Source organism: Lagenorhynchus albirostris, chromosome 1 (assembly GCF_949774975.1).
Source record: "Lagenorhynchus albirostris chromosome 1, mLagAlb1.1, whole genome shotgun sequence".
Taxonomy (NCBI): Eukaryota; Metazoa; Chordata; class Mammalia; order Artiodactyla; family Delphinidae; genus Lagenorhynchus; species Lagenorhynchus albirostris.
The window spans coordinates 126,209,383-126,229,173 of record NC_083095.1 but is presented as its reverse complement, the minus strand read 5'-3'; the positions used below and the strand labels follow the sequence as shown (position 1 = coordinate 126,229,173).

At 52.7% G+C, this 19,791-nt stretch overlaps 1 protein-coding gene across 3 annotated transcripts in view; it reads left to right on the top strand.

The window, feature by feature from the left end:
• The window catches only part of LOC132522427 (ceroid-lipofuscinosis neuronal protein 6 homolog), an 81,166-nt gene that overhangs the window by 30,667 nt on the left and 30,708 nt on the right, over nucleotides 1–19,791 (top strand). The window contains exons 1-7 of one of the 3 annotated variants that reach the window (XM_060153067.1): nucleotides 1,845–2,069; nucleotides 9,038–9,152; nucleotides 12,326–12,424; nucleotides 13,574–13,762; nucleotides 14,064–14,119; nucleotides 15,626–15,748; nucleotides 17,362–19,210. In XM_060153067.1, coding sequence (XP_060009050.1) covers nucleotides 1,984–2,069; nucleotides 9,038–9,152; nucleotides 12,326–12,424; nucleotides 13,574–13,762; nucleotides 14,064–14,119; nucleotides 15,626–15,748; nucleotides 17,362–17,632 — 939 coding nt within the window. In that variant the 5' untranslated portion in view covers nucleotides 1,845–1,983 and the 3' untranslated portion in view covers nucleotides 17,633–19,210. Of the gene's footprint in view, nucleotides 1–1,844; nucleotides 2,070–9,037; nucleotides 9,153–11,984; nucleotides 12,081–12,325; nucleotides 12,425–13,573; nucleotides 13,763–14,063; nucleotides 14,120–15,625; nucleotides 15,749–17,361; nucleotides 19,211–19,791 lie in introns of those variants that run through there. The other 2 variants (XM_060153045.1, XM_060153056.1) reach the window with 2 other exon arrangements.

The window sequence follows — 19,791 nt, the reverse complement described above, 5'->3', positions numbered from 1 at the left end:
CAAACATCAGGGTCTCTTTGGATGCCAAGCCCCCTGGCTGGCTGTCCCCTCTGACTGGAACACTCTTCCCCACTCCTCATGTGTTTGGTGGACTTCTGCTCAGACTTCATTGTCACCTCAGAAGTCCAAAGTCACAGCTAGGATGTCCATCTGAAGCCCAGTCCCCCTAAACTGAATTCATGATTAATCTCTCCAAAACTTTATTCCCTTTCTTGTCCCCTCTGACCTCAATCCTGTGCTAACTGAACACTAATCAGCCAGAGTCAGGTGACTAAAACTGTTGTTGTTAACATCATTAATGTACTAAAATTGCTACTATAGATATCATCATTAACATACAAACCCAGGTTGTTTCTCCAGGGCAAGATGAGCTAACAGACCCCCCCAGCCATGGACCATCTGGTTGGAGAATCATAACCAGAGATATCCGGACTCCTGAAACAACAATTAACAAATGTCACAAGACGATGATTAATCCCAGCCTCTTTGTTCTTCCCCTTAAAAAAAACCCCTAACTCAAAGACTAAGTTGGAGTGGATCTGAGGCTTGTCTCCCACTCCCTTGCTTGGCACCCTGCAATAAACACTGTACTTTCCTTCACCAAGTGGACAAAAAAAGTTGTCCACCATCAAGCCATCAGCCACTGCAGCTGCCCCCACTGTGCACCCTGAGGGGAATTCAGGATGGAGAAAAACAGGATTCTGGCCCTAGATAGTTAAGATGCAGATCAAAGGTCAGTAAGCCCAGACTCTTGCATCTTCCCATACACTAAAATCATTAACTTGAGATGTCTGTTTTTTGTGATTAGCGGTAATCTTTTGACGTTCGACTACATTTTTTTTTTTCTCAGTAAAAACTCCTGTGTATCCTGGCTCCTCCCTTACCTCTTTGGAACAGTTCCGCAAAGCTATCTGAGCTATCTGGCCTACAGTTCTCAGTAATGTCCCCGAATAAAACATAATTCTCAACTTTTAGGTTGTGCATTTTTTTTCAGCGGACAACCACAACTCATTGTCAGTAAATTGGCTTTGCTCCACGTTTGCAAACGGAGTTCAGTTTCCTAAGGCCTCCTCCAGAAGCCTTGTCTGACCCCACCCCCTCCAAGTTTCCACCGTCACAATACTCAGTACCTTCCCCAGCACACCACTTACCAATCCGCACCCCGAACACCCCATGTAAGCCTACTAGGGTAGGGCTCATCCATTCTCATATGGGATGGGGCGCTGCTCAGGAGTTAATACATGTTTGAATGGAAGAGAAGGGAAGTAACTTTTACAAAACCACAGAGTCCAAGAAAGTGACAAAGCCGGAAATGGATTTTGCATCACCCTCCTCCCCAACCTGGAAAGAATTCGCTCTTCTTTGCGTCCTACCCTCCTATCCCACCGATTTTTGATTCCCAGCGTCAAAGGCCATAGAGTTGACATTTTAAGGAGTGCTATCTTCCATCTGAAGAAGGAAAGTGCATAACACAGTGGGGAAGGGCATTGAACCCGTCCCCCCAAGCCTTCCCGTCCCCAAGGACAAGGGAAATCCAGTCTCGTCTCCTCCCCAGGGGAGCATTTGGGTCGAATTAGTCTTTCCCCACGTCCCTAGCCCACCCTAGACTAATATCTAATATGCGGGTCTCGGGCAGCCTAGGCAAAGCTTCCCGCCACCGGCCACGCAGGGGACCCCAGCAGATCGCAGCTCCATTAGGCTACACGTTGTGCCCTCCTGCATCGGTCCCCACCCACTGCCTGGGACGCCACAGTCATCGGGCCCCTCCTTCCCCGCGCGGAGCCGGCCCCGCCTCCCGCGCTCCCGCGGCGCGTCTCTTGTCCCGCCCCCCGCCGGCCCCTCCTCTGGCCCGCGCCTCTGGGGCCGAGCGTTCTCCCGCCGGTCCGGACCGGCGCTGGGTATTTGCTTTCGCGGCAGTCAGGCCAGCCAAGCCCGTTTCCAGCTCGGGGCAGCGGGGCGGAGGGTCCGGCCGGCGGGGCAGCCATGGAGGCGGCGGCACGGAGGCGGCAGCACCCGGGAGCGGCGGGTGGCCCGGGCGCGCAGCCGGGCGCCTCCTTCCTGCAGGCCAGGTGGGCGCGCGTCGGCGGGCGGAGCTGAACCACAGCCCCGCCACGTGACGGGGAGGGCGGGGGACCGGGGCCACGGAGCCCGGGTGGGTAGTCCACGCGCTATCCCTGCAGCTGCTTCTCGCTCACTCCCCTGAGCCCCGCCTCCGCGCTCCTTTCTCTTCCTGGGGGAACTCCGTGCCCAGGGAGGCTCAGCGGCGGGGTTCAACTGCCCAGCGGCCCGGCCGGCTCTAGGACAGTCGCTCAGCTGGGGTCCAGGAAACTCGGGGTGGGGACGTCGGCGGCGGGCCCAGAGGACATCTCTGCTCACTAGGGACCCCAACGCGCCTGCAAGCCCCGGGCGCCAACCCGAGTTCTCGGGGTGTCTCTAAACTTGACTTGGGTTCTGATATTAACAGGAGACTCACTCCTTGCCCCGAGGAACCAAAGAATGTGGGAATGTAAATGGAACAGACAGCGAAATGTGGAAGCTCCCCTCCAGAGAAAGAATTAGGAAGGGCTTTTTCCACATGCTTGCTGTTCCCTTCTCTCAGTAAGGGGAAGTTATTGGTTTATGTAGCTGAGACCAGGTGCTTGGGGCAGAGGAAAAGGTACAGAAGCCACCTTTTAATCTTTCCCTCCACTCTACTTTCATACCATTTTACAAATTATAGACATTCATTGCACATAGTAGGCATTCATTAAGCATCTCTGTTGTGTCCAGCGCTGTGCCAGGCACTAAAGCGGTGGGTAAGGTGAAGCTAGGAGGGTCCCACAGTCCGGTAGGGCGGGCCTGGGAGGAACAGTCCAGGGGCTGAGAGGTCGTCTTGGAGGGCTGCCGGGAGGAAGTGGAGCTTGAGCTGCATCTCAAAGAACTCAGTAGGTGACAGGGGAAGAAAGGCTGTTTCAGCCAGGGGAAAGCTTGGGAAAGGCAAGGAGTGCAGTGGTGCTGGAGCTTTCTTTGTGTACAGTGGCAGGAGGATGCAGACGGATTGTGAAGGGCCTTGAATGGCAGCAGAGCTGGGACCAGAGTGAGAGCCTTGAGTGCAAAAATTAAGGAGATGCTCTTGGGGCACTAGTGTTCAAAAACCTTCCATGGCTCCCCTATGCCTACTTAAATGTTGGGCCCTGTGTGCCTCACTTGCTTCACCCTAGTTCCTGCCCTAAATGTCAGGTTAAGGATGCAGCTTTTGTTCTGTGGAGCACGGGGGAGCCATGGAAGGTTTTTGAGCACTAGTGTGCTCAGTTTTAGGAAGTTTGTGGTATGATTTGGGATGAAGTCTGAGAAGAAGTCTGAGAGACTTGGGTGAGAATAGCTCTTTTTCATGCTACTAAGGACATCTCTGTTCCGGATCACCTATAAGTTGGGAGTCTTTGACTGGCTTGAACTGTGGTAGTCCAATTAGAACAGCGTGTGAGTAGTGGATATGGTCACCACTTTATCTCATATGCAGGGTTTCCACATACAGCATCTTACTCAGTCTTTTTGTATTTTGTATGTGTGGAAACTGAGGTCTAAGGAGGTTTACATCATTTGCCGGCAAGAACCGGGGCCTAAACCCAGGGCTTCTGTTTTCTGTTCTTACTACTCCACTCTGGCTCTTCCTCTTTACTCCTACATGAGCTCCCCACCATCCAGGTTGCTCGTGGGGATGGCATGAGAGGCTGGCTGTCTTCCAGGGTGTCTCTGCCCCCCCTCATTGGGTGCCTGTAGGCTGGTTCTCAATATCATTGCTGCACAAGACAGTAGGCAGAATCATCCTGTCTGACTCCTAGGATGCTTGGATTTCCTCTGCTACATTCATGCTTTGCTTACATACCTCTAATGACAAGGTGCTCACTACCTTTCAAGGGACTCTATTCCAGCTTCCACCTGCTCTGTTGACAGTTTTTTGTATTGTAATCAAAGTAATACATGCCCATGATTAAATACAACTGCACAGACAGGCTTAGAGTAAAAAGCAGTGGCCCTTTTTCCACCTCTCCCTAGTACCAGAGACAACCATGTTAGCTTCTTTTAACTGTTTCTACCAGAATTAAATTCATATTTCTAAATAATAATAACAAATACTACGTACATACCACTTTCTGTGGGCCAGGCCCTGCTCTTAAGTTTTTGCATTTTAAAAAAAAAAGTTTTTGCATAATTTAATTCAGCCACAACTCTTGACGTAAGATCTAGTATTATCCCCCATTTTACAGATGAGAACATTGAGGCCCAGGAGGTAACTTGCTCAAGATTTGGTTACTGGTAGAGCTGGGATATGAGCCCAGGCAATCTCCAAAGTCCACACTCAAAAGCTATGCTTAGGGCTTCCCCGGTGGCGCAGTGGTTAAGAATCCGCCTGCCAATGCAGGGGACATGGGTTCAATCCCTGGTCTGGGAAGATCCCACATGCCGCGGAGCAATAAGCCTGTGCGCCACAACTACTGAGCCTGCACTGTAGAGCTCGTGAGCCACAACTACTGAAGTCCGCATGCCTAGAGCTCTTGCTCTGCAACAAGAGAAGCCACTGCAATGAGAAGCCCGCACACCACAATGAAGAGTAGCCCCCGCTCACTGCAACTAGAGAAAGCCCACAAGCAGCAACAAAGACCCAACACAACCAAAACTAAATAAATAAATTTATTTAAAAAAAAAAAAAGCTATGCTCAACTGCTATTTCTTGGTTTATCAGTTGCCTCTAAGCTAATGTTTACCCACTAATTTTCTGTTATGATTTGGTTCACTTATGCCGCTCCTATCTTCACAAGATGGTTTTGTATCACCATTTTTAGTTTTGCTCTTTGTTACCTTTGTAGCCTTAAGGAATATGTATATACCATTATTTCTTTTACAGTCAACTGTAAAGCAATATCTTTTTTTTCCCCAAAGTTTACCTATTTATTTATTTATTGAAGTATAATTGATTTACAATAAGGGCAGTATCTCTTGATTCCTTTTTAAAAGAATATTAGTCTCCTACCCTAATCTCTAGCATTCTTTACCGTTTCCCCAACTCCTGTCATCTATAGTTTTACTTTCAAGTTGTCAAGGTTCACAGTAGTATTTACCTGCTGTTTTTTAACCATAATTGCCTTCCATGTTTTGTTTGTGGATTGATTCTGCACTTTGGAAATCAGTATACAATGTTTTTATTAGTTAAGCCATGTAAATATTGTTCCCTACAGAGTCCAGTAAGTTTAACAGTTACATTTGCTTTCTTATATTGCTTTTGTTTTTCCTGGAGTTTCTAATTGCCTTTCCTTTTTGTCTCTTATTTTTTGCCTTCATTTTCTCATTTTTTGTTCAAACTTGTCATCATGTCAGGTATTTCACCATCGTGTATATAGAACCAAAATCAGTCCCTCTATAGTCCCCATTCATAGGTCCCTGCTTGACTCCACCATGGCTGAGCTGACCGCTTTGAACATTTCATCTATATGTTATGTGCTTTATGGCAGGGGTCCCCAATACCCGGTAGCAGTCCACAGCCTGTTAGGAACTGGGCTGCACAGCAGGAGGTGAGCAAGTGAGCAATCGTTCATCTGCCGCTCCCCATCACTCCCCATCACCACCTGAACCATCCCCCCTATTGCTCGCATTACTGCCTGAACCGTCCCCCATCTCCTCCCCACCCCCACCGCCGCCCCCCCCACCCCCGTCCATGGAAAAATTATCTTCCACAAAACTGGTCCCTGGTGCCAGAAAGGTTGGGGACCGCTGCTGTATGGTATGCGCTCCCCAACTGTCGTGGTATCAGTTTTCCCAGATGGTAGACTTGTAAAGCCGCGGAGGAGATTAAAGGCCATCCTTGTCTTGGGTTACCTGCCATTGTGCTTTCACTGTTGTTCTCAGCAGGAGTTTCTGATGATTGAGGCCTAGAGCTGGCATGGCTGGAGGCTAGGTGTGTGAAGTCTGTGAAGTCAGAAAGTGGGGTTAGGTTTGAGGTTGCTCATCCCCAAGAGAGGGGCTGGGGGAGAGGATGCCTTCGCCCTTCATGATCTGCCCCCTGTGCTCAGAGTCCCAACAGGAGAAAACCAGTCAGATGCTCACGAATCTTGATTCCCAAGTTAGGTGTCTGCCCTGCACCTGCCCTTTTTCTTCCTGCTCTGCTCAGCCAGGCTGGACTCCTGATGGGGGTCCCCCTTGACTGAGTGCCTCCTGAGGTGGAAGAGGAAATAGTCCCTGAGCCCCTAGTGTGTGCTTCGTATCCACAGCTTCCAGAGACCCACACTTAAGTGCTTCCCAGGCTTTCAAAACACCTTTATTTCCTGTACCAAACATCCTGCTCTTTGCCCAGTTTGAAGGTTTCCAGAATAAAACACTGAGGACTGTCACTCTCCTTCCCCATCCAAGTTCTTCAGGTCCGGAGGTTGCCACCATCTGCTTTTTGAGGCCTTTCCCTGATGGTCACAAAGGGGAAGGGGCACGGTGGGGCCTCTATACCAGTCACCTGTCTCAGACAATGACTGAATGTCTGCCCCCGTCCGAAGGCCCAGCAGCCCCTCCTCTTCCTTCCACCAATAAGCCAGGCATCTGAGCTCCCTTCAGCACCTTTCTCACTTCCACCTCCAGGCCTTTGATCCTGCTCTCCTGCTGCTTTTCTGCCTACTGGAATCCACCCATCCATGCTTCCAGGCTCCCTTTCTTCCTGCAGGTGTTGCATACTGCTTCAGGCTACACCGATCTCTCTCTATCTTGATCTCCTGATATGCCACAAAGCTTATAATAATCAGCAACAAAATAGCAAGCTACTTAGAGCACAGGTCTTGAATCCTTAGAGACCCAGGTTTGAATTCTCTGCCTTTCAGGACTCCTGGATTACGAGTGACAGAAAGCCAGTGTGAACTACAGCACCCTTAGCAAAAGGGAATGTATTGGCTCTTGTGGCCAAACCATTGCCTTGGGAACGCCTGGAACTGGGAATGTGAACCCTCTCAGGCCTTCTTCTCCTCTTTCCCTGCTCCTCTCTGCAGGGCTGCTTCATTCTCACCTGGCTGTCCCTTGAGGCTGGAACCTTGGCCACAGGCAGCCCCGCGCTCTCATCTTTAGCGTCCCAGCACCAGAAAGGAAGATGCTCTTTTCAGCTCTAGTTAGAAAAGTCCCACTGCTCCGGCCTGGGTCACTGGCCCTCCCTGTGGCTCAGGATACATCATCTCTCACCAGAAGAAGGAGGGAGTAGGAAGGCTGACAAAAGGAATAGTTGATGCGGCTCCTTTTTTTTTTTTTTTTTTACATGTGTCCACTCTTTTTTATTCTTTTCCTTATGATGCAGCTTCTTATTAGCGGGGGTAACCTTGGTTAAGCCTCAGTATCCCTATCTGTAAAATGGGAGGGTAACAGCCTCCTGTTCTGGCTGTGGGGATTAGATGAGATGGTGCTGGTGAAGCTCCTAGCATAGCACACAGTCGGCACTCAGTAAGTGGTGGGCACTGAGTAGAGGGGACAGGAAGACTTAGTTGACCTAGGAAAGGCCCACTCCACCCGCCTTGCCTGCCGCTAGAGGATGATGAGATCCTCCAAGAGCTTGCCTCTCTGTGTCTGGGTTGCTCTAGCAGCCCAGTGTGGACCATACTTGGAATTGGCTAAAAAGGATCCCAGAAAGTTATGGAAGCAACAGCAGTGTTGACAGAGTAAAATCTTCATGGTGCCTCTAAGCTATTGTTGCCACTAAAACGAATGAGTAACTGGTAACGGAGATTGTTTTATATCAGCCAGTAATCACTGAGCATAAATCAGGTACTGAGCTGAAAACTCTGGAGAATATGGACTCACATCACACAGCGCCTGGTCTTGGCACTAATGGGGCAGTACAACTTACACCTCAGTCGTCTTGGGAGGAGTGAGCTGCTTGTCACTGGAAGTATGCAAGTAGTGGCAGGGGCACTGTAAAGAGGATGTGTACTCTGATGGGGAGGTTGGTGAGTTGAGAGAACCTTAAAATCACCCTTCTTCTTGAGGGTCTAGATACGAGCAAAACTCCAGCCCTGTGATGTCATGGCCTGAGTGGGAGTTAGGGATGATGCACTCCCTGTAGTGGGCTTTGGGAAAAGCTTCATCAGGGAAGCCTTCTTGGAGGAGGTGGCACATGCACTGGCCCTTTAGCTTCAGCTCATTTGTGAAGAGCAGATGGCTGACTGCTTTGCAGGAGAGACAGGCATCCAAAGTTGTGTCATCAGATGGTTCTCCTCTTCTTGCCACGTCTCTCACATCACCTCGTCCCTGCTGCCTTCCTTCTTAGGTTTCACTGTGGATTGGTGAGAAGAAGGACACCTGCAGCCCCTTTCCTACCTCCTCATGGTTCAGAAACCAAGGGAAAGGGAGATCCCCTGTTCATCTCAGTGTATAGTCTGTAAGGCACATCTCACCAGAGGGCTCTGATTGATCCAGCTCAGGTCACATGCCCATTCCGTGGACCAATCACTGTGGATACAATGATGGGTTAGAGGTTAAAAATATAAGCTCTGGAATCTAATCATTTAGGTTCAAATATTTAGCTATGTAACTTTGGGCAAGTTGCTTAACATCTTGGGCTTCAGTTTTTTCACTTGTGTAATGGGGGTAATATTCTAACCTCAGATGGTTTCTGTGAGAATTAAGAGAGTTAAATGAGATGGTACGTGCAAACAGCTATAGTAGTGCCTGGAATATAGAAAGTGTTCAATAAAGGTTAGCTGTCATCATCCATCACCATGTTTCATGCTTTTCAGCCACATTTGCATCCTTTGCCCCATCTGATATCCCCCTCATCCTATAGGTAAGAAAACCCAACAGTTGTTATACCCTTTGGGCATTTTCCTGCCTGAAACATAGAGGAGCAAAGGTCAGGGCTGATGGAGTCTACTCCCAGGATACCTCCCCATGGACCACAGTATTTCCAGCAAAACCTTTTCTAGAACTTAATCATGTGTGTTTCCTCCTGCTCTCAAATCTCTGTGGCTCATCTTCATGGGGAAGCTTCCCATGGGAGGAGAGAAGAGCTGACCCCTTTTGTCTGCCCCTTTCCCAGGCACAGCTCCGTCAAGGCTGATGAGGCTGCCAGCACGGCTCCCTTCCACCTTGATCTCTGGTTCTACTTCACCCTGCAGAACTGGATTCTAGACTTTGGCCGCCCCATTGCCATGGTGAGTGTGAAGCTGTGGACAGAGCCCTGACCAGCAGTGAGGAGACAGGGTGACTTCAATTGTCAGAGTGACCTCAGACAAGTCATTGAATCTACCGGTACACTGTGAGAATAGGTCTGGATGCTTTCATGTCCTTTAGTTCTACGACTGTGACCAGTGCGGCAGCTGCCAGCGAGCGGGGGATCCGGGGGGGCCTGACTAGTCATACTGCGCCCCCCCCCATATCTCACACCCAGGTTTAACCAAAGCACCAATTCAGACAGTGGGGTATGAGAAAGGATCCCACCTGCTTTCCCCACAGCCTTGGGATAGTATTGTTTTTCTGGAGGTGAAGAGTATAGGCCAAATTTGCCTATCATGTATGACTTGAGCCTTGGGTAATTTTTAGTGTCATCTAGTGAAACTGTCCCCTTCCCTCCAAGGCTACTTCATGCATCAGTGTCCAGTGGGAGCCTCTACGGAGATTAATACTGGAAGAGCACCAAATCCCCTCACTGGTCACGAATAAGATAGATAAGACAGACAGACAGGTAACAGAAGGTGAAAAAAATTGAGTGAGTTCCCACCAAGAACTAAGGTGTTAATTTTTGCATGTGGGTGGTAAAAATAACAATATCCAGCACTGAAACTGACACCTCATACATGCTAGTGCTAATGCAAATTAGCAAAGCCCTTTGGGAAAGCAGTTTGTCAAGGCGATAACTAGTACCTAGAATAGTGCCTAGCAAGATACGTGCTCAGTATACTTGTATTGAATGAATAATAACAGCTAGAAATAGCAGTTAACATACATGGAGCGCTTGCTCTGTTCTAAGTTCTTCATGTGTTTACACTTATTTAGTTCTCCCACCAATGCTATCATTAATCTCAATTTTATAGATGAGAAGAGTCGAGGATAGAGAGGGCAAATAACCGGCTCAAGGTCACCCAGCCAGCAAGTGGAGGAGCCAGCACCTGCCCCCAGGCACTCTGGCCCCAGAGCCCACCCCCTTCCATCATGATTTTATCCAGAACCCTAATATGTTCATCCCTCCCGACTCAGTACGACCCCTGCCGAGCATCTGCCCTGAAGATGTAATCAGCAAGAAGACAGCCTCCGTACCGAAGGTGTTCATTGCAGTGTTGTTACAATAGCCAAAACTTGGAAGGGACTTGAGTGTCCGGCAGTAGGGACTGGGTAAATCAGCTTTGCTGTACGCAGGCTAGAGGATGCTACCTGGGCATTAGACAGGAATTACGAATACTCTAGAGCAACCTGGAATGTTTAAGGAGAAAAAACATGCCTAAGTGTCATGCATATTGACTGCCTGCCAATTAGTAACGGCCCTAACAGTCTTGTATACATGGGATCAAAGACTTGAAGGGGATGAAGAAAAGCTTCCTGGCAATGGTGTCGGGGAGGAGGTATGGTGGCTTTCTGCAGGCTTGCCGTAAGGTTTACATGTTTTTTAAATGTAGGTGAAAGTAAAGGGACTGAGCCAGGAGTCAGGGCACCCAGTCAGGTTCATAAGTGACTTTGGGCAAGTCAGTGTCATCTGGGCTTTGGTTCTCTCATCTGTAAGAAGACTGGTTGGACTAACTGCTCTGAGCCCCCGTGCAGCATGAAGGTTCCACATACTGGGGGACAAAGGAGCCGCCCATCAAACTGGTGTTACAGGGAGAGGGGAGATGAGGCCAGGGGCAGGCTCATGGCTCTTCTCATTCATTAGGACTCAGCCTCATCAGGTCTAATAGGGGTCTCCTGCAGGGCAAATCACTTCCCCCATCCTGCTCAGAGTTGCTGTGGCCACTATAACCCTAAGTGGGCTTATCAGGAATATACATTTGAAAAACTCGTGTATACACTGGAGCTTTTCAGATGTACCCATGATAGTCCCAAATTTGTAATAACTACAAAATAAAACCTTTTACAAGTTATAAAAGTACTATGTCATAGTTATAACAAGTCAGTTCATACCCAGGGGTATAAAGAAGTGTGAGACTTTCCGTTTCCAGTTCCACCCCTGACAGTTTGAGGCTCATCCTTCCACTCCTTTCTCTACTCATGCAAACATATGTATACGTCCTTTTTTTTTTTTTTCTCTAACCAAAATGAGATTTTACTTTATACTTTATTTTACAACTTGCTTGTTTTACTTTAGAATATATCATGGATATCTCCCTGTCAGTACATATGAGGTGTCATTTCTGTTAATGGCTACTTAACCTATAGAAAAGATGTATTGTAGTGTATTCAAGTAGTCAGCCTATTTCTGGTATTTTGCTATCAAAGAGTATTTCAGCCAACATATATATCTTGCTATAGGTAAAGATACAGAGATACATGCACCCAGCAAGTAAGAAAGAGAAAGAGATTGAGATTCTTATATCCTGAGAGTTTTATTTCTGCAGGGTGAATTTTTGATAGAAATTTATGGTCATTACACGTGTTCTCAATCAACAGATAGTGGGCGTACGGTGTGGCAGGGCGGAGGTTGTGAAGTGTTTTGACCTCGAATAGAGGTTTTCCCACTGACACCGACAAGGCTGGGACTCACAGCCTAGAGCAGTAGGAGGAACAAGGGCATTCTAGACAGAGGAACAGCCCTGGCCTGCCTGCCTTTCTCAGGGAAGGTAGAAAAGGAAGAATTGAATCTTTGTAGAACTCACTTATTTTCTCCTTTGTTTCATAAGGTATAGTTTCGACCTGATTTGGAAGTGGTCCATCTGCTCAGTGGACAGAGTGTTTTTCCATACCTGGGTGGCCAGGAGATCTTGTCATCATCCTAGGACCTGGAGTGCCAGATCCTTAAGGGTCCATGTAGATCACCTGGGCCACATTTCGTGTTACAGATGGGGGAACTGAGGCCTGAAGAGGGGAAGAACTTGCCCAGGGTCACCCAGAACGTTGGTGCACAACTGAGTCCCAAAGGAGCCTCCAACTCTCAGGCCGGTACCCAGGGACCTTTATTTCGTACCCACAGGGAGAGGGACACAGGGGCAGGCCCTGGATTTGTGTCTACTGCGTGCTTACCTTCTCTGGGACTCAGTTTGTCTGTCTGAAAACACCTTGACTTCAGTACTGCTGAGAGGATCCCAAGAGATCACAGAAAGAATGAAGTGTGTGCAGAAGAGGTTCTGAGGGTCTCATGGGGCTGTGCCTGGTAAAAATCATTCCTCCCTTTGCTCCCCAGCTGGTGTTTCCTCTCGAGTGGTTTCCGCTTAACAAGCCCAGCGTGGGGGACTACTTCCACATGGCCTACAACATCATCACGCCCTTTCTCCTGCTCAAGGTACAGTCCAAGGCTCCCTGCCCTCCCTTCCCACCCTCATGTCTTCCTCCACCCGGCAGGGAGCTGGTGCCAAGCCCCGGGAGCGCCCTGAATCAGACTGTCCCCCGCCTAACTCTGGGGGACGAAGGCTGTGAGAGAGGGACATGTCAGGCCCCAGGAGAGGCAGGACTGCCTCTGGCCAGGAGGGATGGAGAAGGCCTCCCCAAGGAGGGGCGTTTGATTTGGGCCTCTGCCTGGTGTGCTTGGGGGTGAACTGGGAGAGGCCTTCAGGCAGGAGCACCTGAAGACAAGGCCGTGCTAGAGGAGCCATAATACATCTGGGGAGGCTGAGGTGGAAGGAGTGGCTGGATCGCCCAGGACGAGGTCAGGGACCAGTCGGGAAGGCAGGTGAGGGCCAGGTGGCAGGAAGGGCAGCAAAGGAGGGTGAACTCTCTCCTCTGGCCTGGAGATCCCTGACTTTGAGCTACCACTGGGAACACAGAGCTATCTCCTAGATAGCTACGGGAGATAGATATCTGGGTGATGGCTATCTCCAAGGTAGCTCTCGGCAATGCTGGCTTTGCATTGTGCCACATAAGGGCTCTTAAAACTATTGCTGTTTACTGTCCCCATCATTTTGTTTTTAGACATTTCAGATCTCCAAAAAATAGGGAAGGTGTAATCTCAGAATTCAGAGGGTCTTTAGTAAAAGAATTTAGTTTCGGAAGCACCTGCCGCATCCCTGTCGTTTTCATTTTTGTTTGCTTGGGTTGCTCAGTCGCTCAGAAACAGGAGGGTCTCCTCAGCAGGCCAGCCCAGTGACCCAGGAGCAGAACTGGCGGTGGTGGGAGGGCAGGACCTGGAGCCTGGATGCCTGTGTCACCTCCAGCACAGCCCGTGGGTGTGTGTGACCTTGGGCAGAGCTGGCCCTGCTGAGTGTGTTTCCTCTCCAGCACAAGAGGGTGCTGATCCCTGGCCCCTGCTGGGTTCACAGGGATCTTGTGAGATTCTGGAGGCTGGACTGGCCCCACTAAAGGGACCCACCAATTTGAGAGTGACGTTCCAGCTGGTGGCATCCATCCCACTCTGGGTGTGAGGGAGGGAAGCAGAGGGCGGCTCCTATCATGGTGGAGGCGGGGGTCATGCTGTCGGGCCTCCCTCTGACCTCAGCTCATCGAGCGGTCCCCACGCACCCTGCCGCGCTCCATGATCTATGTCAGCATCATCACCTTCATCATGGGCGCCAGCATCCACCTGGTGGGTGACTCTGTAAACCACCGCCTGATCTTCAGCGGCTACCAGAACCACCTGTCAGTCCGCGAGAACCCCATCATCAAGAATCTCAAGCCGGAGACGCTGGTGAGCCTCCACCCCGGCAGTGCGATCCGTCCTGGGGCCCAAAGAGGCTGCCCGACCTATCACGGTGCCCTAGATGAGGGCAGCCCCCGCCCCCCCGCCCCCGCCAAGCTAGGATGCTCCTGTGTTGCTAGGAAGTGGCACGTAGGCTCCCACCAGGGCCCCCTCCTCCGGGTAGGGAGGGACTGAGGGCAGCTGGGGGAGGCCTGGCCATTGGAGGGAGGGGGACCGCCGGGTTGCGTGGGTCCCGCACCCTCCCTGAAGCCCCTCCCACTCTGCCCTGACTCGCCTCTACCGCCCCCAGATCGACTCCTTTGAGCTGCTCTACTACTACGACGAGTACCTGGGCCACTCCATGTGGTGAGTAATGGGGCCCGTGGCCGCAGCCAGCTCTGCCGCCGGCCTTGGTGACACTGAACATGGGCCTGGGGTCTCCAGGTGTCGAGCGCAGCGGCTGGAATGGCGTGCTCTTCCCGGCGGGAGCGCTGTCGCTCAGCTCTGGCTCCCGCCAGCCCGCGGTGCCCGCGGCGGCCACTAGAGGGCAGCGAGTGGCTGTCCTCCCTGGGCCGAGGCTGCAGCGCTGATAAACATTCTCCCCCACCCTGGGGATGGGGATGGGGACCCCGCCGGGTCGGGCTGCGGTCTTGGGCATGGAGGCGGGGAGGAAGATGAGCAGGTCCGGCTGGACTGGGGCGGGGGTGGGGCGGGGGCAGGGTACTGTCTGTGCCCCCGCTCCTCCTAACTCCCAGGGGAGCGCCTCCCTCCCACCCCTTCACCCACAGTGGAGGAAACCTCACGAATGCGGGCTCAGCCACAGGAGATGCAGGGCCCAAGCTGGGGGCAGTCATCTGTTCCAGGCCCACACCTTACACAGGATAAGCTGGGGCCGGTGGGAGGGGGTTTGGCCCTGGGTTGACAGCTAGTGACAGAGCCAGCCCTGGGCCTGGGTGGCTCCACTCCCGAGCGAGGTGGGCTTACTCTTGCCGCACTTGCCCTACGCTGTGTTTCTAGGTTCTGGTTGGGGACCTGGAAGGTCAGGGGCTTCCTGGACAGGCAGGCCTCTCGCCAGTTCTCCCCGGCCTGTGCCAGAAGACCCTTCGGTGGGAGGCTGGGGGCGGGAGGAGAGAGGAGGGGAGGCTGGAGAAGCGAAGGGGCAGGAGAGGACTGGGCACATGAGGGGCAGGAGGGAAGGTGGGGAAGGAGACAAGGTGGTGCGCGGGAAGAGAAGGGGGGTGTGATGGCACAGGTGCGTGGGGAGAGCAGCCTGTGTGTGGAGAGGAGAGAGGGCAGTACCTTTGGGGTGAGATGGTGTGTGTGTGGAAAGGGGGTGAGGCTGTGGGCTGAGTGTGGGTGAAGGGGCTTCACAGAGCTCCTTGGAGTCCTCTGGCAGGTGCTGTCCCCCCCACCTTATTTTAAACTGGGACCTCGGGCCTCTCCCTCCTCAACCCTGCTGGGTACACCCCTTTCCAGGGCAGTGAGGGGCTGGGACTGCTGGTATTTGGGTGCGTACACGAGGCAGACACACACACACACACACACACACACACACACACACACACGGAGTGAGTGGGGTGGCCAGCGCCGCGTGGGAGGGAGCTGCCCCTCCCCACACCCCCCAGCCTGCGGGGCTCTGACCGGCATGTGCTCAGGGAGCAGACCTCATCTTCCTGCTTCCCTCCTGGACCCCCTGCTCGGGAAAGGCTGCCAGGGAAGAGTGCCACCCGAACCAGGCATTTTTGTAAACCGTGAAGTGAGACTGCATAGGATGGTGCAGGGAACCAGTACAAGGACGAGTGGGGAAGAGGCCCTGGGTGGGGGCAGCTGGACGGGGCAGCGGGCGGCTCAGCACTGGTTTCCCTGCTGCAGGTACATCCCCTTCTTCCTCATCCTCTTCATGTACTTCAGTGGCTGCTTCACTCCCACCAAAGCTGAGAGCTCAATGCCAGGGCCAGCCCTGCCCCTGGTGGTGCCCAGCGGCCTGTACTACTGGTGAGTGGACGCTGGACCTGGGGTGCGGGGAGGCTGGGAGCCCTTAGTGAGCCAGGGAGTGAAAATGTGCTCTTGACCACAGGACTGCTGTGTGACCCCAGGTGAGACGCTCCCTGTTGAGGTCCCTTCTTCCTCCTCTTTCAGTGGGGATTGTGACTGCCTTATGGTGGCCGCTCTGTGACCAGGAAGCCAGGCCTGAGTGTGACCTCTTCACATTCAGAGTGCAACCTCGGAGCCAATAGAATCCATCTCCGACACCAGGCCCTGTAAAGGCCTTGGGACCTCAATTTACTCCTCTGTGAAATGGGAATAATACCCACCTGTCTCCCTTTTAGGACATGGTGAGAATCCAGGGGGAGAGAAAGGGGCTTTGTAAACTATGGAGCATCATGGAGATGACAAGGACAGATATGTGGGGAATTCCATGGCCTCAGGGGCTCCCTGCCTGGTTTCCTTTTCCCTCCAGCTCTCTCTTCCCATTCCAGGGGCTCCAGGCCTCAGCCAGACTCCTACCCCTCCTCTGTCACTTCCGCTCTGGAGAAAGGCTCCCCTGGGGATTGTGGGTGTCCTGGAAACAACTAGCCCTTCTCTGGTGGGAAGCCTCCAGCCAAATGAAAAGGGCCTCCGCTCCTGGGGCCAGCTCCGGCCCACCTCCAGGGGCTGCCCGTGGCCAGCAGTGGGGGTCCACCAGGGCAAATCCGCATGCCCGCTGAGGGCAGGATTAACAGGAATGGGTGGAGGGAAAGAGGTGAGACGTGGGAAGGAGCTTCGGCCCGTTCTTACCCATAGCACTACCAGAGTGATAGCTACAGGAGGCCATTTATTGAACAATATGCTTTTCCAAGTATGTAGTTCTTGAGAGATAGGGCCATTTATGCCCCCTTTATTAGCAAGGAAACAGAGGCTCCAAGATGTCATGGAAAGTCCCCAAGGTGACACAGCCACCAAGTTGCAGAGCTATGTAGTTCCTTGAGTGGGATGGGTCAACATCTATAGGCAGGGGAGTGGACGAGATAACCTCTCAGAAGCCCTCTAGCCAGTGTTACTGAGTTCCTGGCCACATGCTAGGTACTGCCTTAAGAGATGGAGAGAACCCTGGGAGATGAGACTGTCCCAGCCTTCAACGAGACAGTAATGACAACTCCCGTCAGCTGAAACTGCATTCCCAAACTCAGATGCCTTTAGGAACCAAGCTGGTAACAGAAATGCATGAAGCAGGCATCAAGTGAGGCAGTAGGGAGTGGTGGGGACTGTGGCAAAGCTGCAGAACAATGCTCTGTCTAAAGGCAGCAGCTGCTTTCTCCTCATCCGTTATTGTTACGTGGGAATACAAGCCTAAGGTGAGCAGGGAAACCAGAACTCCACATTGGCAGGTAATCTGCTATTTACATACTGGCAACAAACTCTATGTTTTAAAAAACAGTAACTCTACAAGCCAAGTCAATATGCTGCGTATGGGCCACGGCTCAGAGTGAAGTGGTTGCCTCAGCCCCTCACTTGACGTGCTAATCTGACCCACTGGGTGGGCAGCCTGGTACTTGGGTAGAGGGAGGGACGCCGGGCAGGATGGGCTGTCACGGCACCCACCTCCGCTCACACACGGGCCTCCTTAGGTACCTGGTCACCGAGGGCCAGATCTTCATCCTCTTCATCTTCACCTTCTTCGCCATGCTGGCCCTTGTCCTGCACCAGAAGCGCAAGCGCCTCTTCCTGGACAGCAACGGCCTCTTCCTCTTCTCCTCCTTTGCCCTCACCCTCCTGCTCGTGGCGCTCTGGGTCGCCTGGCTATGGAATGACCCAGTACTCAGGAAGAAGTACCCGGGCGTCATCTACGTCCCTGAGCCCTGGGCCTTCTACACCCTCCACGTCAGCAGCCGACACTGAGTCCGGAGGGGTATGTGCACCCCAGATCCTCGCCCAACCTCAGGCTGCACGGGGTGTCGAGCCACCTGACCGTGGGCAGCCAGAGGCCAGCCCTCCCCGCCATCCACCGGCCTGGTCTCTGGTCTCCCTCTGCCAGAAGCTCTCTCTCCCCACCCACTCCAGGATCGTGGCACCCCTTCGTGTGAGGCTGACTGCAGGTTTCTGAGTGGCCGCCGAAGGCAGAGTTCTCACGCACTTGTACTGTTCCCTGAGCCGCTCACTAGGGGTGGGGACGTCGTGAGGCTCTTCAGTCAGCCTTGTCTCAGCCTCAGTCTCTGCCTGCCACCAGCAGGCCTGTTCCCAGGAAAGGGGCCCTCGTTCCCCATGGGACGCCCCCCCCCGCCTCCCCCGAGGCACTGGGGCCCGGTCTCCTCCCTCGGCTGCGGGCCCTCGGCCTCATTTCCCAGCAGTGCCGGCCTGCGTGTGCGCAGGGGTCTTGGGGGCCTGCCTCGCCTCCCCCGGCCCCGCCTCCTCTGCTGTGCTCTCAGGGAGCCCTGTGCCTCAGAGCCTCCTTTCACCCTGCATGCAGTGGTCCCCCAGCCCCCGTCAGTCCCCGTCTGCTGGCAGCATCAGGGGTGAGAAGTGTGACTAAAGGCGGTGTGGAGCCCAGCCTGGCTGGCTGCTGCTGCTTCTTACTTTGGGAGTGAAGTTGGGAGGCAGGAGGAGGGCGGTTCCTGGAGCAGCGGAGGGAGTGGCTGGTCTGGGGCCCAGGCAGGAGCCCTGGGCTGACCCCAAGGGCCCACTCAGCCCCGTGTGGCTGAGAGCAGGTGTTGCCACTGTCCGCTGGCCCTCCGTGCCACTTAGTAGGATCCTGCGGTTGGGGGTCACCTCAGGAGCAAGAAGGGCCTCCTCTAGGTCCCAGCTCTCTTCAGAGGAGTCTGGGGGGCATTCACAGGGGTGGGGACCAGCATAGGGCATCTCCAGACCTGCCCCTCAGAGATGTCCCACTGAGCCTCCCAGCTGTGCTGCCAGCCCGTTGCAGGGGCTGAAGCAGAGAGGGTGCCCTTCGGGGGAAGGTGGCGGGCCTGGTTTGTGGGAGGTTGGCACTTAGCCTTGGGCAAGTTGTTTAATCCCTTGGGGCCTCAGCTCTTGATCTCTGAGGGTCTCAGCCTCACCACACAGCCACCGGGGGCTTTGGGCTACCGTTACTAGAAAACACAGGGGAGGGCCATGCTGAACCGGAGACGCCTCATTGTTGGCCATGTTGTGATGAGAGAAACGCCTTTGAGGAAAGCGGCTTTGTTTCTCAGGCTTGCTGCTGAGGCATGTTACAGCACGGTAACCCTCCTCACACCCAGAGTGTGGACATAAAGACTGGAGTTTAGGATTCCCGCTTTGCCTTTCCCAGGCACCTTTTAAAATAACCACTCAGCGTTTAAACCCATAAAAAGCTGGTGACCTCCACCCCTCCCGCTTTAGATAGGTACTTGGTACCCTGCTCTCTTCTCCCTCAGGATCTGGGACGGAGGATGGTCCTTCCCCTGGCTCATTGCGCCCCCTGGCGTCTGGGATCTGAAACAATAAATCTTGTGGCTCTACTTCCTTCGTGTGGATCTATTGAAACTGCCTTCAGTCAAAAGGACCCCATGGGTTTCATTTCCCCAGAGTGGGAGCTGGATGCCGAGGAAGCTCCCTGCCGCCCCTGCGTGGGTGGCTTGTGCCCCCTGACTCAGCAGGTCACAAGTCTGTACGTTCTTAATCCATAAGCCAGCTGCGGCCTTTCAGCACACAAGGGCCCCCACCTGCCCAGCAACCTCGTTTGACCCCTTCCCTACCTCAAGGCCACTGTTAACGCCAAAGCCTGCTCCAGGCCTGTTCTCCATAGAAGGACTTAATGGATATCGTCTGAGCAGGCATAGGCCTGGTTATGTGGGGTCTGAAGCTTATACAATTTTGGGGTTGCTTGATAAGAAAACAGTTGAAAAAAACAGTGAATAAGAAATTAGGTATGAAAACGAGTGTTTAGAATGGAAAAGAAATCACAGCAAGTTATTGGAGCCTTGGAGAGTCATGTCCCTCTTGACCAAGATCTCTCTGGGCAGTTTACTGAAAATGTTGCCCTAGAAATACTTCTTAATTGCACCCTGGCTTCCCTCCACCTAGAAAACTCTAGGCCAATG